General features: G+C 43.8%; 1 protein-coding gene and 1 long non-coding RNA gene across 2 annotated transcripts in view; one reads left to right on the forward strand and one right to left on the reverse strand.

Moving 5' to 3' along the window:
- Window positions 1-12,244, reverse strand: part of LOC118672677 — a 33,450-nt gene extending 21,206 nt beyond the window's left edge. The window contains exons 1-5 of the long non-coding RNA XR_004973174.1: window positions 11,919-12,244; window positions 9,104-9,196; window positions 5,303-5,404; window positions 4,435-4,477; window positions 1,982-2,116 (exon numbers count right to left, since the gene is read on the reverse strand). This is a non-coding gene — a long non-coding RNA (uncharacterized LOC118672677). The remainder of the gene's footprint in view (window positions 1-1,981; window positions 2,117-4,434; window positions 4,478-5,302; window positions 5,405-9,103; window positions 9,197-11,918) is intronic.
- Window positions 12,245-17,043: 4,799 nt separating this feature from the next.
- SMYD2 (SET and MYND domain containing 2) overlaps window positions 17,044-18,454 on the forward strand; it is a 51,791-nt gene continuing 50,380 nt past the window's right edge. The window contains exon 1 of the mRNA XM_036342269.1: window positions 17,044-17,489. Coding sequence (XP_036198162.1) covers window positions 17,320-17,489 — 170 coding nt within the window. The 5' untranslated portion in view covers window positions 17,044-17,319. The remainder of the gene's footprint in view (window positions 17,490-18,454) is intronic.

Raw genomic sequence — 18,454 nt, forward strand, 5'->3', positions numbered from 1 at the left:
TGCCAATTTTTAACATTTGCTAAACTTCCTTCCTTTCTCATGTATATGTTTTGTTTTTTTTCCTGAACTTTTTGATACTATATTGCTGATATCATGACATTTCACCCATAAATACTTCATCAAGTATCACTTAAGAACAATGACATATTCTTAGATCACAATAAAAGGATCATATTCAAGAAATTTAACATGAATATGTTATTATCCAATAGAGTCCATATTCAAATTTCCCACTAATGTTGTTTATAGTTTTGTTTTCTATACTCAAGATATAACTATGGACCACACATCGTATTTCATTGCCATATCTCTACAATAGTTCCTTCTTTCTCTCTCCTTCTCCTCCTCCTTCTGCTTCTCCTCTTCCTCCTTTTTTGTCTGTCATGTCATTGTGAGTGTCCAGGCCAATAATCTCCTCTAGATCCAGGTTAAAGTTATTTAGCAAAACCTCTACCTTAAAGTTGGACTTTTGATGCGTGCTCTAATAGCTATAAAAGAGGCAGTAGGCAAAGTGGTCACAAGTCCAGTCCACACAGCCAGACATACCTGAGTTCGAATCCAGCTCTGTCACTCATGTACTGTGAGAAATATTTAATCATTTTTCTGCCTCAGCTTCCCTATTTGTAAGATGGAGATGACCACACTACCCATTTCATGGGACTGTTATATAGATTAAATAGGTTCGTATATGGGAAGCACGTAGGCTAGTACCTGGCATGTGGCAGATGCTTTGTGTTAGCTCTATTTATAGTCTTAAAATAACCTTGACTAATTTCTATCTACTGTCTTGAGATTGGGGGGCAGGAAACACAGGATAGAAGCTTTATACCTTCCCTGAGTACAGAATAACTATCAAAGGCCTGGCTTAGAATTTTCATTAAGTCCTATTGTTGCTTTTGGAAATTCTGAGTGTTTTTACCTCACCAGCTTTTGACAAGTGGTATTTGTTGGAGATTCAAAAGGAAGAGTAAGGAGGGCATCTCCCTACTCTTCACAAGGGAGGTTCAGAGAAGAGCTGTCTTTGCCTGACAGCCTCTAGAGGGCAGCAGAGGCACTAGCGGCTCTGGGCTCCTTTGGGAGAGCGAATGATCCCTGCCTTAACATAAACAAGGTTTAACATCTCATACAGGACCATAAACTGGGCAGGAGGTTGACTTTGCTCAGAATAAATAGGTGTGTGATTGTTTACTTGGGGACATGAAGCAAGTAACCACAAGTAATATCAACATACTGGTATATTATTTTGGGGTAAGAAAAAATAATATGGAACTGTTTTGAAAAACTAAATATATCACAGTAATCACACACCCTCTCCACACCACGGTAACATGAAGCTCGCCAGATCTGGTTCCAGCAGTTTAATTCTTGGCGAGCAGCTGGGTGCTGCGATGACTTTGCGATATAACTGATAAAACTGTTGCCCTGGCAGCCCCCCTGGGAGGGAACGCCATCTCCTCCCAACAGAAGGGAGCAGCTCTGCGGCTGCCACCTCTGCTTGCAGCTGCCCAGCAGGTACATGGAGTTTTCTACGTGGTATCAACTTGAAGGCCTTTTGGTAAACGTTTCGAACTCTCAGAAGTCAAGTGTTCTCCTAAAGCTTAGCTATTACACGGTACTGAAACAGAGGCCTCAAAAAAAGTTGCAAAGCATTCAGAAATAGATTAAACAACAAATGCGTCATTTCTGGTAGTGCTACGAGCACCTTCTCTACATTCTGGCTGGGAGGCACTGAGTAATGGGTAGGAGCATGGAATCTGAAAGCAGATAACCCGGACTTGAATTCCAGCTCCACAACTACCCAGCTGTGTGATGGTGAACAAGCTACTGGTATGTCTTCTCTCTGTGCCCCAAGTGTCCTCTTCTGTAAGATGGAGATAATATAAGTACCCACCTCATAGGGCTCTCTGAAGAATTTAAGGAGTTCACATGTTAAATTTTTAGAACAGTCCCTTACATTTAATAAGCATCACAGAAGTGTTACCTTTTATTATCTGGAATCGCAGAATCTTCTGCAAATACTCCAGCCTTTCCCTTCCTCTCCCAGCCTCGATGGTCCCGATGGCAGAGCAGAGACTAGGACTCAACGCACCTACAGAGCATCACCCTCAACGGGTATCTAAAAACAAAAAGAGCATTTTCCCCTTTATCCACAACTGACAGAAGACGGCTGTGCAGCTCTCCTATCCTCACGCCTTCCCCTGTAAGTGCTCTCACTCTGTCCAGGCCCTTTCTCTACCTTTGCGTCACCTGTGGACCAGCAACGCTCTAGTGGATTCCGTGACACAGGTGGGGTGACCAGTTGTTTCCCTCCTGTCACCTGCTCCAGCACAGCCATTCCTAACACAGATCACGTCACTGGTCACCCACCACTACGCACAGACATTGCCTCTTTTTACTCAGTGGAAAGGGATAGCCAAGAGGTGTTTGCACTCCCAGTTTTAAAACAGAAAAATAAAGAGAATTCGTTTAGGAAAAAACATAAAGTGAACCCCTTTAAAGTTTACAAAAAGAATTTTTAAGTTGTTTCAGAAAACAGACAATACTACACCAAATCCAAACCAAGAAAATCATGTTAGTGACCTGGTGAGGAAAATCAACTCTGTTTGAAAAACAGGAGATTAAGAGGACGATGAGTATGTAGAAAACCAGGTCAGTATTCTAAACTGACATTATCATCATGTGAAAACGGGATCTGTGTGAATACGTCTTGTTACGAAAGACTCGTGGAACTCTTTTTTACATAGTTCTATGAGAACTGGGCAATTTCTGTTGGTTAGATGGTTTGGGAGCGGTACATTCTACAAAGCACACCAATTGTCCAATGTTTTAGTCCGTTCTGTGAGCTTACTTTGGGGACTTGGGTTGCTGAAGCTTAGTTTAACAAAGAATGAATGGATCGGTCCTCAGACTACTCTTGGCATTTTTAGAAACCAAATCAAGTTGAAATGGTTTGCGTTACACTTATGAGCCCTGAAATCTTGGGCAAGACTCGGTGGCCTCAACTGTCACGTGGAGATAATTGTACCTACAAGCAGCAGAAAATGAGGTGTTTCTGTCCCACCTTCTTCAGTAAGACCTGCTACTCCTCTTTCATAGAGTCCCCCCACCCACACACACACACACCCCAATATACTTTGCTACCCCTGTTGGTTGTTAATCAATGACTATACTCCTGGATGGAAGTCAAGCTCCCTTTCCTAGCCCACAGCCCAGAGTTGCCCTGTGGGGCAGATTTGGCCTGAGATGCTCCCTTGCTTGGCTCAACTCCCTATCCCTGGCCTGCTTCCCCCACTCCATACTGGTCTCTCCTAGAGCCACCTCAGGGACAAAACCCTTGTATATGAACCTCATTTCAGTATCTGCTTCTGGGGGACCTATGAATTCACATTTTACTCCCACAGAGTTTTGAAAAGATGGACAAAGATAATGTATCTAAAGCCCCTAGCACAGTGGTCAGCAAACTCATTAGTCAACAGAGCCAAATATCAACAGTACGACGATTGAAATTTCTTTTGAGAGCCAAAATTTTTAAACTTAAACTATATAGGTAGGTACATTGTTATTAACTTAATTAGGGTACTCCTAAAGGCTTAGGAAGAGCCACACTCAAGGGGCCCAAGAGCCGCATGTGGCTCGCGAGCCGCAGTTTGCCGACCACAGCCCTAGCACAATGTCTGGCGTGGAGGAAGCGCCACAGGAGTGTTTGCTATTGTTCTTATCTGAGGTTGGACCTGCAGAGCCAGGGAGAACCAAGAGAAATATAATACAGGGACTTCACACAAACATAAAGCCACAAACACACAAACTCTTGAGACATGTTGAGGGAACTGAATAATCCACATAATTGCTTCCATTCGCATCACTGGTGGCACCCTTGGCCTTAATTACAAGGGAATAAATGCTTCCGGCTGAGTTGTAATGCAAAGAGGCTGCTACTGTGTGCTCCCGTGAGACCCACCACAGGCATTCAATTGAGTTAATAAGTATGGATACCGGGAGACTTAAATGTTCCCTCTCTCATCTGCTTTAAAAAATATATGTATACATATATGGAAACTCTTTGGTTCGTCCTTTAACCGGGTTTCATGGAGTAGTTCCAAGGTTGCTTGCTTAAAGGTGAGCAGCGGGAGTCTTAAGAACTTAATTTTAAGAAATTCTAACAGCAAAAAGTGCACTTTGTTCCTTGGGTTTCTTAAACCTATATTCCCTATCCTTTCATAATAATTTGTCTTTTATGGATAAAATATACACAAATCTCTGAGGGGGAAAAAAGGCACCTGAAATGACCTGGATGACCAGGTTCTCCTGTTTTTAAATGGTATACACAGAGCATATTATTAAGATTTCTATACAGTAGCATTTCTATCACAGCTCAGAAAGAGAATTTACCGTTTCTTTATTATTCAGTTCAAATATAAGGGCAAAGAAACTTACAGGATTTCTTTTTTTTTTTTTTAAGGTTTTCATTTATCAGCTCCTGGAAAAAAAAAAGTGATATAGGCAAAATCCCTACATGATAAAACCCAAACCAAAGTAACAGTGGCTGGTGGGAACCTCTCAGTGAATTATTATGCTCCTAGGTCCTGAAAAAAAATTATTCTTCTCCGGTTCTCTCATCTGACCCCACTACAGACGAGCTTTTGTCCACTTCACAGCACTTGTGCCATTAATGATCTCCTCCAGGACAAATGGGATGTTCTTTCTCCTACCCTTGTTCACTTTAATCTATGTGTTGCCTTTGTTCGACTCAACCTCTCTCTTCCTCCTCCTCCATAAGCCTTTCTTCTCCTAATTTTGTCTGATCCTTTAGTATTTCTTTTTCAATTGTATTATGTATTTTAAAAATAAAAATGAAAAACACAATTAGAGTTGGGGTGGGGGAAGCACTCAAATACGAACACTATTATTTTATTGGATTTCCCCCCTCCCACCCAATTTTTTTTTCTTGCTGGTTTTTACATATTATAAATGGGACTCAGGATCCTTCTTTTTATATGAAATGTCTTGTTTTAATTATTCCACATGTTGCTCTATAATCTTCATAACCTCCATCCTGAATTCCTTTTAATAATCTCATCTTTCTTTTTTATTCTCTCCTCCTCGGTCTATTCTATTTCCCCGGGCAAATTCACTCCTTTCCCCTAACAAATCCACTGGAGAGCTGGACACTATATCTCACATTCTCCTCTTATGTTCAAGTGCCCTTTTGTCCTAATGACATGAATACTATTTTTTAAAAAACCAACAAAGCAAAATAAAATCCCATGTCCCGCCAAAATATTTGTACCAAAATACTACTTACTCTGGAAGTTAATCTGACAATTTAGATCAAAGATGTACTCTTCTGAAATGTCTAAAACATATCTTTCCTCGAAATAATTCCCAAGATTTTTTTTCAGAGTTCCTGTAAAAGTAATAGGTAGATACAGGCACTTAATTAGTAGTTTTCAACAAGACTGATACTAGATTAGCATTTTCTAAATCCTGCTCCAACTAAGACAAGTGAAATACAAAGATGCTCATTTGAAATACAAGTGATATTCTATTTCAAAAAGGGAAAGATTTCCATGACCAAAAACCAAAATAGAATACAAGTTGGGAAACCTTAAATTTAAAAAATTTAAGAGATTTCTTTCATCTTTACTGTAAGAATTTCCAAAGCCTTGAATACATTAATCCCAGCACCTCGCAGAGTTGGCAGATGCTCAGTAAATACGTGCTTAATACATGAATATGCCTTGTGAAGCTCCAGGAAATAGTACTACATGTAACATTCCCGCCAAAGAGAAGAATTTCTTTATTAAAGTTACTTAAACAACTATTTAAAACATGTTTATTAGAACACTGTATAGACCAATTAAAAACTTCAAATGGTCCTGAAGTGGGGGTTGGTTAAATGAGTTATATTCTGGTGCAATAGAAGACCATGGAGCCATGAAAAATGATGATACAGGTCAATGTTTAAAGATACAAAAAATGCCAATGACATGTGGGAAAAAGTAGATGATAAAACAGCATGAAATTTTGTATGCTATCTATCTAAACAGATGTGTAGATATGTCACATAAAGTATATACAGGGTGGGGCAAAGGTAGATTTACAGTTGTGAGTATGTGAACCACAGTTTATTTTTGTATTATTATTTACTAATTACAGTATTATTTTCCACATGAGCAACCATAAACCTACTTTTGCCCCACCCTATATATTTGAAAAATGAAGAAGTTTAGGTAATTATCTTTGAATAGTGCAATTATATGTGATGTGATTTTCACTTTGTACTTTATTTTTTATTGTTTATATTAATGAATTATTCAACAATGTAAATAAAGATTTAATTTGACAAAGAAGCTCATTTCAATATTATAAGAGAAAAAAAAGACATCAATAGTATCTAACAATAAAGAACTAAAACAGATTATAGTATATCATAAAATATCACAATATGAAGTCATCAAAATGATGTAGAAACACATTTAATTTAATGGAAAGAGATTTACAACATACTTTTAAGTTGAAAAAGCAGGTTATAAAACAGCATGTATAATATAATTTTGTTGTAAAGTAGTTATATGTTCATAATGGTATAGAAGGATCTATAACAAAAACTTTACACTGTCAATCACTGGGTTGACATGTGTTTTATAAAGTTCATCAAGTTCCTACATTGCTTACAGAACAATAAAATCAGCAGACTTATCAATTTTTTTCCATAGTTTGTTTCCTTAGCAATCTGGGTAACATAAATAAATCACTTATGATCAAAGAAAAAATAGGATTCAATAACAGTACATGAGTAAATGCTTGCTTAAAATGGTAATGCTAATAACACTAGCAAAGATGCCTAATTTCTTTTCCAAAAATAATGAAATTGTGGTAAAAACAGAAATGAATTTTTTAAATGCCTTTAAAGAAATAATAGCTTTAATTGCATGAGGCCTTCTACTTCTTGATCCCTAAGTGGTGTGGACAAGCACCTCTGTGTACGACCAAGAACTAAAGAAATCAAGGTGTCTTGATTTTGAACATTTAGCATAGGGTTATTTAAAGACTGAACAATCTGCATTAAGAAATAATTCCAATTAGTCTCTGTAATGCCATTGTAATGCCATTCTTAGCATTCATGTGTCTAAATTTCAGAAAATAATTTAATTTATGTAAAAGACAGTGGGATCCACAGAGGAGTCACAATTTTTATTATGCCTAGAACATTAAAAAGAGTACCACCTACAGCCTCCATCATTTAAAAAGAAATAGTATTCTAACCTTGAAAACGTCCTAATTTCAGATTTTTAAAAAAATTCCCTTTAAGATTAGTCAGCTTAGCTTTCTATACATAAGTAGTATATTGTTCGTGTTTGTCTCGTTTTGCTGCCAACTGGTGAAACTGTAGCAGGCACCGGAGTCGCTGAGATCTAGTAAAGAGCTCAGTGTAAGAAAGCACCCCGAAACAAACAGCCACTGTGTGTATTTAGTCAACTATTCAGAAAATTGTGACAAATCAGTCCAAAGGATTTCCAAGTGAACTAGGTCTAGCATTATTCAGGGTGGGCAAAGGCAAGGTTTTTGGTTGAAGTCAGTTTAAATAATAAAACAGTAAAACTAAAATGACCTTAATGATATTTTTCCCCCCGTTTCCCAAACCTCGGTCATTAATGTATTGTCCTCACACGTTTTGTCATGTTTGCATAACACCCCTGCTATTATTTATCGAACATCTTCCTGTTGGGTCTCTCTCCTAGGCAACGCTGTCTATGAATCAGAGCTTTGATGGGCTACTCACGTAATCATTACCCATATAATCATCCAGCCATCCAAAAAGACCTTGCATATTTGTCATCTAGTCTAGCATTCATTTCATGGAGCCCAGTGTAACAAGTAATGTGTTCAATTACCTAATGTGTTCAGGATCTTACTTGAAGAGGATGACAAAGCAATTGGTGGATTTGAAAAACAATCGTAATGCAAATGTTCATGGCCTGACTGTCTGCTTAATTAACTCTAAGTATATAACTTCAAAGATGCTGAAGTCACCTGTCCTTTCTATTGCAATTTCACTTACAAATGTTTTTTTTTTAATATGTTTTTACTGATTTTAGAGAGCCAAAGGGAAAGGGAGAGAGAAACGTCGATCAGTGCCTCGACTGCAAACCAGCAACCTTTTGGTGCACGGAAGGACACTCAACCAACTGAGCCACACTGACCAGGGCCTTTTTTTTCAATTCTCATATGACTCAACATTCTCTGCCTTGTGTTATCCATTCATCCAACAAATATTTATTGAATACCTACCTTGCTGCAGGCATTGCCTGGAGCAAAACAGCCTAGCCACCTTGTCTTCATGAGGAATCTTACATTTCAGTACATTTTTTTTAAAAAATGCTTTTATTGATTTGGGGGAAGAGGGATAGAAAGAAACATCATTGATTGCCTGACTCCTGCATGCCCTCTACTGGGGATCAAGTCTGAAACCTGGGCATGTGCCCTGATGGGGAATTGAACCAGTGACCTCTCGGTTCATGGGTCAAAGCTCAACCACTGAACCACACTGGCCAGGCCATTCTAGTACATTTTTATAGCTTTCTAAGTATATATCATGTTTCCTCTTCTAAATTCTAAATTCCTGGAGGACATAAAATGGGTCTAGTTTAACTTTGACTTCTCCTCCACAGCTTTGACCTGTGTGTACTTTTCAAAATAGTTGAAAATAATTGTTTAGGTCATGCCCTGGCTGGGTGGCTCTGCTGGGTGGAGCGTACTCCCATGCACAAAAAAAGACGGTAGGTTCGATTCCTGGTCAGGGCACATACCTAGGTTGTGGGTTTGATCTTTTTTTCTCTCTCTAAAAATCAATAAAAACATATCATTGGGTGAGGATTTAAAAAGTAACTGTTTTGAGTCTTAAATTAGCTGTATTTAAAGATAACATCTTGCATAAATTCATTTGTTATCAAGCAAAGTAACCCATTTTCTTTACTAGCTTAAGAAAAGATATTCTATTTACCTTAAATTTTAACGATTTCCCAAAAATTTCAAACATTTCATGTTAAGAAAAAACAACTAAACCAAATATCCTTTTTTAAGTGTTGCGATAATAGCTTACCATTAGGTGCTGACAGTTGACCATTTTTGGTTTTCATATGGCTTCTTCTTCAAGTCATAGCTATTGTCTCTTTCTCTCCTGTATGTTCTTTCTCTTTTAGAAAAGAAGTAAACTACAGTGATATATTCAAACTTTATGTAAAGATTAAACCTATAAAACAGGTAGATTAAGGCTTTGCAACTTTAAATATGATTTATTTTATTTATTTATGTATAATTATTTATATATTTATATATTCTCTCTATATAAAAGGCGAATATGCTAAGTGTCTGTCCGACCCGTAGCTATGACGCACACTGACCACCAGGGGGCAGACGTTCAACGTAGGAGCTGCCAAGCTGCAGTGACTTGGCAGCGGTGGTTCTCGGGTGATGCATCCTGAAACCAGAGAGGGGGGGAGCCCGATTCCTTGCAGGGCCGCACGATTCCACTTTCAGCCATGGGTTATGTTGTTGCTAGGGCACTGTTGGCCTAGAATCTGGTTTATTGCACACTTGCATTTGTGTTCCACACCCTGTATGACAGCAACTTTGCAGAGTGCCCTCTCGCACTCCAGGACCTCTTGGGGGATGTTGGGAGAGCCGGTTTCAGTCCCATCCTCGCAGGCCAGGCTGAAGGACCCCACCTGCCAGAGGGATCCCGCTTACTCAGCAGATGCCCTTTGAGCCGCGGTGCCATCCCAGCTACAGCCGGGGAGGGACCACAGGAGGTTGGCTCCAGGGCGTGTCCAGCCCATCTTGTCCAGTCCCGCCCCACCAGCTACCTTCTAATTAATTTCCTTTCAATGTGCACGAATTTGTGCACCAGGTCACTAGTTTATTTATAAACATACTTACTTATAAATATACTAGAGGCCCGGTGCATGGATTCATGGGGGGTCCCTTGGCCTGGCCTGTGGGGATCAGGCAAAAACCTGCTCTCTGACAACCCCCAAGGGGTCTCGGATTACAAGAGGGTGGTTCTCGGGTGACGCACCCTGGAATCGGGCTCCCTCCTCTCTGGTTCCAGGTGCATCACCTGAGAACTGCAGTTGCCAAGTCACTGCAGCTCGGAAGCTCTTGCATTGAGCGTCTGCCCCCCGGTGGTCAGTGCACATCATAGCTACCAGATGAATGGTAGCTTAGGCTTTTATATAGAGAGATTTCTTTATTTTAAAATATATTTTAATTGATCTTGGAGAGAGAGAAAAACATCTATGTGAGAAACACTGATTGGCTGCCTCCTGCACACCCTCTACTGGGGATTGAGCCTGCAACCTGGACATGTGCCCTGACCCAGAATGGAGCCAGCGACCTTTTGTTGTGTGGGATGAGGCTCAAACAACTGAGCCATACTGGTCAGGGCCATCTCTTCTTTTTATGGAACTCTTCTGCTTTCACATAAAATCAGAGAGGATTTTAGAGGGAGCATAAAACACCAAAAATCTGGCTCCAAGCAATTTGCCCAAAGCCATCAGCCTTTGGTAACAAAATCAAATTCTGTGTCCATCCCCTCCTTCCAGCTGTTAGATAAGCTGGCCTCCCGCAAATAAGAAACTTAGCCTCTTCTCAACAAAATAGAAATATGCACAAGTTCTAAACTTGGTTACATTTTAGTACCTCCTTTTGTGTGTGTGTGAGTTTTTTTAAATGGGGAAAAAGGTAGTAAGACTTTACAGAGATTTTAAAAAAAAAAAACAACTTATAAGTCTAGATGAGAACCAAGAATGTCAGTAATAGGACCTTGTGGTTTTGATGCCTTTTTATTCCATTTTTAGTATCTAGTTAGAACTATTATATTTCCTGAATGCTGAGGACAAACCCAGTTTAAGCTCTGCTTCTTAATCTCTGTCTCCCCCCCCCCCCCCAGTACAAGAGGATATGGCTGGTAGTTTAAAAAATGATAAAAATGACTCTCAAATAGCTATGTATGTACTTTTCTTGGGCTTCAGTATTCCTCCCACTGATATAAATAGTCTCTCCTTCCATGGTAACTCTGCCTCTATAGGCAAATGCTGCAGTGCGGCCGAGAGGCTGGGTCAGGTCTGTAAATTACGCGTTAGGGATGCTCTTGCTGCTCTTCAACTTGACGCAGAGGTTTCTCTATGTCCAAGTGAACACCTCTGCTCGCTACTGAGACAGCAGAGCAACACAGGACACTCGTCAGCATTGCAAGCCAACACCTATGATTCCATGATCAGGAAAATACCAATAATATACCTCCCCCAAAAGACCAACAAGAAAGTCTAGGACAGGGGTGGGCAAACTTTTTGACTCGAGGGCCACAATGGGTTCTTAAACTGGACCGGAGGGCCGGAACAAAAGCATGGATGGAGTGTTGGTGTGAACTAATATAAATTCAAAGTAAACATCATTACATAAAAGGGTACGGTCTTTTTTTTTTTTTTTTTTTAGTTTTATTCATTTCAAATGGGCCGGATCTGGCCCGCGGGCCGTAGTTTGCCCACGGCTGGTCTAGGAGCTAGGTCAAACATTCCCAGTATAACATACCCTTAATATTAAAGTATCACCACACATCAAGACTTTATCAGTTCTTTCAGAACTTCAGTCACTCAGAAAATGTTTCAGAATCTAACACATAAATATCATTTCTTCGTGAGTCAATGCCACTGAATGGGCGGTAAGGGCAAGGGGTATAAAATGAAGCACAGAGCCCAATGAGTGACCCTTGGCTATCTCAAAATATTACTGCTATTGCAGTCATCCCAAAGTGAGGCCATAAGGGTGGAGGGGCCTAGGAACGGAAATAAAGAAGGGGTTAAATTGGAAACATAGAGGTGGAAGAAATAACAAGATCTTGTTTGAGGAATACTCACAGGATAAAAGGTGGGAGGAAATGAATTGGAGGGATTGGAGGAGGTGATGTCAGCTGTCACCATATTTTCTCATGGCTCATAGTTCCTCTTCTTCTTCCTCTTCATGCACTTTGATCCCCAAGTCCTGTTAATGGAAAGTCCTCAAATCCATATCCCTACTCTCCATCACCCCTGTCACTGCCCTTGTTCATGCCAGCCACATCCCTCCCCTGGACTACCTAGTGCATTAGACTCCATATTCCTCTCTCCCTGCACTCACCCTCCTGTAATTTATCCTACATTCAGCCATGAAAAGTGACCTTTCTAAAGCAACAACTGGATCACATCTGCCAAATTCCTTCTCTGGCTCCATTGTGCCCTAACCCTATGCACACAGCCTTACAGGACCCTTTATGATGGTACCACTCCTGCTGCTCCGGCCTCACCTGAGATCCCCCACCTAGGGCTACCGCTCAGGCCAAATAGGCAGGCGGGAAGGTGCAGTGGTCCAGGGCATGGACGCATAGCTACACAGCGGGTTTCGAGTCCACCCCACACAGTTCACCTGAACAAGTTACCCAACTATGGTGATTTAGTGTCTTCATCTATCAAATGCTGTTAGGAGGATAAAGTGAGAATATAATTTAAAATGCATCTGATGGTGCTTATTAAGTAAAAGAAAAGTAATTCTCTGGATTGTCAAGTTCTCTCCTATCCCAGTGAGTTTACATCTTCAGGTTCCTAAACCCATTTTGGGGGGGCAGACTCTTTCTCAGGGTCAATCTTTAATCTTCCTTCTGGAAGGAGCTAAAATATCAGGTCTTCTGTGAAGCCTTTCTACCACACTTTGTTCGTTCCCCTAGTAAAACTTTTATGGTTATCATTTGTATTAGTTTCCTTTGGCTGCTGTGACAGATTATCACAGACTGGGTGGCTTAGAACAACAGAACTGTATTCACTCATGGAGCTGGAAGCTAGAAGTCTGAAATCAGTATCCCTGGGCTGGACTCAAGTTGGCAGGGCCACACTGAATCCAGAGGCTCTTCAGGGAAAATCTGTTCCTTGTCTCTGGTGGTCCTTGCATTGCTGGGTTTGTAGCAACACTGCTCTAACCTTGCCTCTGTGATAATATTGCTGGCCCCTTGTCTGACTGTCCGATCTCTTATACAGACTCTTGTGCTTGCATTGAGGGCCCAACCTGATAATCCAGGACAGTCATGCCACCTCAAGGTCTTCAACTGAACACATCTAAGGTAACCATAGAAGGTAGCATTTATGGGTTCCAGGGATTAGGAACCAGTATCTTTAGATGCCATTATTCAGCCACTGCATAGCTCTTTGCATGTATATTGGTCTTTTCACCTTTGTCTGAAAACGGTCTATCCCAGTGTAGACACAATGCATAATCAATAACTGAAATGCACATAGAGGTATGCCAGTATAGGGTACCAGTCCACTGCCCCTGTTCATCCGTATTCCATCTTAGCTAAGGCTTGATTTCTGTAGGCCAGAGCTATTTCCTTCACGTGCCAAGTTGTGACTGGAAGGAGGTTTCCCTGACGACTTAGATCAATTTCTAGGTTAGAGACATGAAGCGAAGGGGGCCTTTATCTTTGTGTCCCTTCCTGTGAGCCACAGTGAGGCGAAGCAATGGAAAACTCCATTCCTTCCAAACCCTGGGCAGAGAACGTGGAAGAGATGGAGGGGCCCCGGCAGCTGGAAGGTGACTTTCACGGAATGTGAGAATTCCGAGTGAGAGTGACAAGCATGAGTTGCATTAAGAGTGCTGTCATCGCGATTTGCCCAGGCTGGGTTGTTGCCATTCCTTGACCATTCATTTTAAACAGTTTTCTTCGCAATTTAAGGGCCTAAATTCGTGGCTGTTGCTTGACTATTTTCCCATCTCAAGTCACTCTGCGTTCAGCACAGGCCTGTTTCTGAAAGGAGACTGCCCCTTTCCCCTTGTCCTTAACTCAGTCACCTTCACCACAAGAACCAGTCTGCCTCAGTCACCAGTTGCCTGGGAAGACAACTCAGTAGCTATGCTAATGTTTTTCTCAATGAGAGAAGAAAAAATTGCATACAATAGAAACGTATACAATAGATTACTTTGCGCGATTAATCCTTGCAACGGTAAATTGCTTACTGTTTATAACTGTTGTGTTTATTTCCACGTCATCTTTTCTTCTTTGTACTGGTTAAAGCTCCCAGAAATCAGAGTTAAAAACTTACACAGCCTCAAAATTTATTCAAGGTTTGCCGATGTAGACATGTACTCAGAAACTTCTAGGGTTTGAGAAATTTCTTTCATTAACATAGAATACCCATCTATCATAAAACACAATTGCCAAAATCAACTCAGTGTGTCTAGCTAGCATAAAATTTATCTAACATAGTAGTCTGGCACCTGTCAGAGGCTTTTCTCACTCCTGTAGCCTGTCCAACTAGAGCTACTTACCCCCTAAAAATACCTGGAACAACTCTCTCCATATAGCTCTGCTCCAGTCATGTCTTTCATACCAATGGAACTTTTCACATGCTGTTCCCTCTATTTGAATGCTTGTCCCTCCACCTCTCCTCTTGATTAAATTCTATTCATCCTTTGGATTTAGTCCAGGTATCCCTGTCTCCAAAAAGCTTCCCTAGACTAGGTTAGATCCCCCTAAGAACTTGAGACCACTGACTGTTGATGTGATTATGTGATCAAAGTCTGCTTCCTCCACCAGAACGTACAGAGCTCTGCGAGGGCAGGGAATGAGCCAGCTTTTGTTACCATTCTATCACCAGCCCATCTCTCTGTTGCTGGAACACAGTAAGCATGTAATGAATATTTAAATGTTGAATGCACATGTGGTGGGCTCCCATGCTAGATCTGCCTGCCACTGGGCTATTTAGGCAACTCATTTCACTTCACAGGCCCTGACTTTCCTCATTAGTAAGAAAATGCCTCTTTTGGTCCCAACATTCTAGGATATTTATGGTTCCTGCCTTCAGCCTTTAAGACTGATCAGGCTACAGCTAAAAAGAAAGTCGACACTAGCTGTTATCTGCTTGCCATATATCTCCCCACGCGGAAAAGAAACCTTATGCCGAACAAGAAATTGGAATTACCCTCGAACACCTTTGCTTCTTTCCCTGATGCCACTGCCTCCTTCTGGCTTTCTTCGCTTCTCACTTAAAATACTGCAAATGCTCCCTTCACTGGTGGTCCTGTGTTCAGTCCTGTCCCCTTCCAATCTACCTGCAAGACTGCCAGGAGAGCTGAGCATATAACACTGATTATGGCACCCCTCAGCTTGGACACTTCCAGGGACTCCCACACCATGTGGGGGACAAAACTTCCCCTGTTTCTGCCTCGCCTTGAGCACTTATGCTCCACTCAGAACCACTCAGGGGGCCCAACTCCACACCGTTCTTTGAGGTCCCTGTCTTTGCACATGGTTCTCTCTGCCTGGAAAACTGTTCTCACCTCCTGTACTTGCAAAGTCCCATCCATCCTTTAGGCTCAGCTCAAACATCTCTTTAACGTGGCACCTTCCTCACTCCTCTGGCTGCGCGAGTCCCTCACTGCCTGAATTCCCACAGAACGCTTTGTCCAAGCCGCCAGAACAACACGAAGTGAGCTGTGTTTGTTTGCACGGGGATAGCCGCGGTAAGAGTGTGGGCCTCAATTTCAGACGGACCTGAGGTTGAAACCAAATTCTGCAACTTTCTTGTGTGGTCTTGGAAATGATTCTGAATCTTAGTTGTCTAATTTTGGAAATGGGAGCTATAACCCCTAACTCACTGTTGAAACCACAGATTAAATGAAATATTGTGATTAGTGCACTTAGTACAATGCCTGGCCCATAATTCTTGATAACTAACAGTAATTATTATTGGATTGTGAATGTGGTGAATGCAAAGAGCTACACTTTGTCCATCTTTCTATCTGGCACATAGTGGGTGCTCTCAGTGAACGGTTCTTAAAATGCACGAGTGAGATGGTATTTCTGATGTATTTTTCTTTACAGGAAGGCTGGAGGCTTATTCATTTTAGGAATTTAAGTCAAATAGAGTCAAAAAGTCCACTCATCTCATGGCATATTCCAAATCACATTTTGCTACACTAGTCTTGACCTTACACCGGTAACAGTTTGAGAACAAACCTGAGTGTTAAGTATTAGTGTTTTCTGCTAAACTCTCCACGCTGTTAGTCTTTACTGTATGCACGCCAGTTTCGGCCTTTACATAATCCTATGCGCACACAGACGACATCCTTCTCATCTTAAAACACCCAACAGCACGCACATGTACAGGACTAATGCTAATAAGCACTGCTCTATGTGCTTAGGGTGTTGTAACTCCTCTAGGCGACTCATAACCTAGCGGACTTTTCTCAGATGACTGTTAAAACCACTGCAAACTCTAGCTGAGGGCTCTGGCCACAGCCTGGCATTGCCCCCAACAAGAGCCTTAAAGTCCTCTGCTTGTTCAAGGACTGCAGTCTCCTCCGTGGGCCTGCGCAACCCCCCCCCCCCCCCCCATTTCTCGCAGTGGCTCTCAACCTTCTGGACCTTTAAATACAGTTCCTCATGTTGTGACCCAACCATAAAATTGTTTTCGTTGCTACTTCATAACTGTAATGTTGCTACTGTTAGGAATCGTCATGTAAATATCTGATATGCAGGATGGTCTGAGGCGACCCCTGTGAACGGGGGTCCTTGGACCGCCAAAGGGGTCGCGGCCCACAGGTTGAGAACCGCTGTTAGGCCTTGCAGCTAAACCCCCCTAGGGGGGCAGAGGGGAAACCACGTTCACACCCTACACTCAGAGCGACTCTAGACGAATTAAAGCCTCACACGGTTAGAAACCTTTCACCCTCAGCACATCCAACTTTCCCACTGTGATTTCTCCCCCGTGTTCCCCGGTGGCTTCTGTAGGACATCAGAGCGCAAGGTGGGGAGACATCGGTGCCCCCTTCCAATTACCAAGGGCGGGCGTTCCCGGGGGCCAGGCTGACTGTGCAGGGGGGGCCTCGGGCACCGGTCCCCGCAGGCAGGCGGCCATCCGCCCACGGGGCAGGGAGCAGCGTCCCGCGCCCCGTGGAGACTCGGCGGAGGCGCAGACGTCTCCCGCCCTCCTTCCCGGAGCCGCCGTGCTTTGTCGCGGCCACACCGGAAGCGGCCCGACAGGGAGCGGGCGGCCGCCGAGGGTCCCGCGCTCTGGGCGGGGCCGCGGGACCGGTCCCCCTCCCTCCCGGGGCGCGCGCGAGGGCCGGGCGGGGCCGTCGTCCCTTCCGGGGAGCGGTGGCCGCCGCCGCCGCGTCCGCCGGGCGGCTCCCCACCCCGCCCCCCGCGGCTCGGGGTGACGCTTCTCCAATAACAGCTCGCGGGGAGCAGCTCGGGCTCGGCCGGCGCCGCGCAGCCCTCCCGCCGCCACCATGCGGGCTGAGGGGGACGGCCTGGAGCGCTTCTGCAGCCCGGGCAAGGGCCGGGGGCTGCGCGCCCTGCAGCCCTTCCAGGTGGGGGACCTGCTCTTCTCCTGCCCGGCCTACGCCTGCGTGCTCACGGTCAACGAGCGGGGCAACCACTGCGAGCACTGCTTCGCCAGGTAGGCGGCGCGGGCGGGCGGACGCCGGCGGGAGCGGGGGCGCGGGCGCCGGGCGGAGGCGCGGACCGCGGCGGGAGGAAGTGCGCGTGGCGCGCGGGGTCCTAGCGCCGGCCCCTCAGGGGGGGGGGCGGCGAAGGGGGGGCTCTAGGGGAGGTCCAGCGGCGGGCCGGTCGTTTTAACCCCACCGGGCCAGCCACGTGATGCAGGAAACAGGAGCCAAGTTCCCGCCGCACGTTTTCAGAGTTGCCCACGTGGGAGATGCCAACCTGGGCGAGAGCAGGGGACTGCCCCCACCCGTGGGTGTGGCGCGCAGCCAGCCTGGTTCCACGCGAGGCCATGCGCTGCCCACCCTGGGCAGTGCCAGCGGGGCCCCAGGTGCAGGCAGCCGTAGTCTGTCACCTTTAACTTGTGCTTCCTGCGGTGTGTGCTGTCTCCCCCCCGCCAGCCCAGCCCTGCCTGCCGCAGACTTGCGATTTCCTCCAAGGAGCTTCACGATACTTAATATTCATGTACAGTACCTGGCCCCTCTTCTTCCTTCGCGCGCTCTGCACTTGGTGTTTGGAGAGAAGCCACAGGGGCACTGACCACACACACCTGGGATTCCAAATGGGACGCATGGAGACCTGACTCAGAACTGGGAAGACACGGCCACTGGGGGGGGGGGCCGGGGGGGGGGGGGGAATTACGCAAAATGTGTGGTTGAAAATGGCATTTAATTGTAGCATATCGTATGCATATATGTCTATGCTTGTATGTATGCACATATATCCACATACACCCCCACATAATGATAGCCTCAAGCCTTATGATAGTTTCAGACCCGAAAGGCACTTTAGAAGTCACCAATGCAGCACCCCCTCTCACCATTTTACAAGCAGGAAAACTAATGCCCAGAGAGGAAGTGTGACTGTGTATGAATAGTCACACCCGTAGTTCAGGGAATGAAATCCAGTCTCTTCAGTTTT

The sequence above is a fragment of the Myotis myotis genome, unplaced genomic scaffold (assembly GCF_014108235.1).
Source record: "Myotis myotis isolate mMyoMyo1 unplaced genomic scaffold, mMyoMyo1.p scaffold_m19_p_18, whole genome shotgun sequence".
Taxonomy (NCBI): domain Eukaryota; kingdom Metazoa; phylum Chordata; class Mammalia; order Chiroptera; family Vespertilionidae; genus Myotis; species Myotis myotis.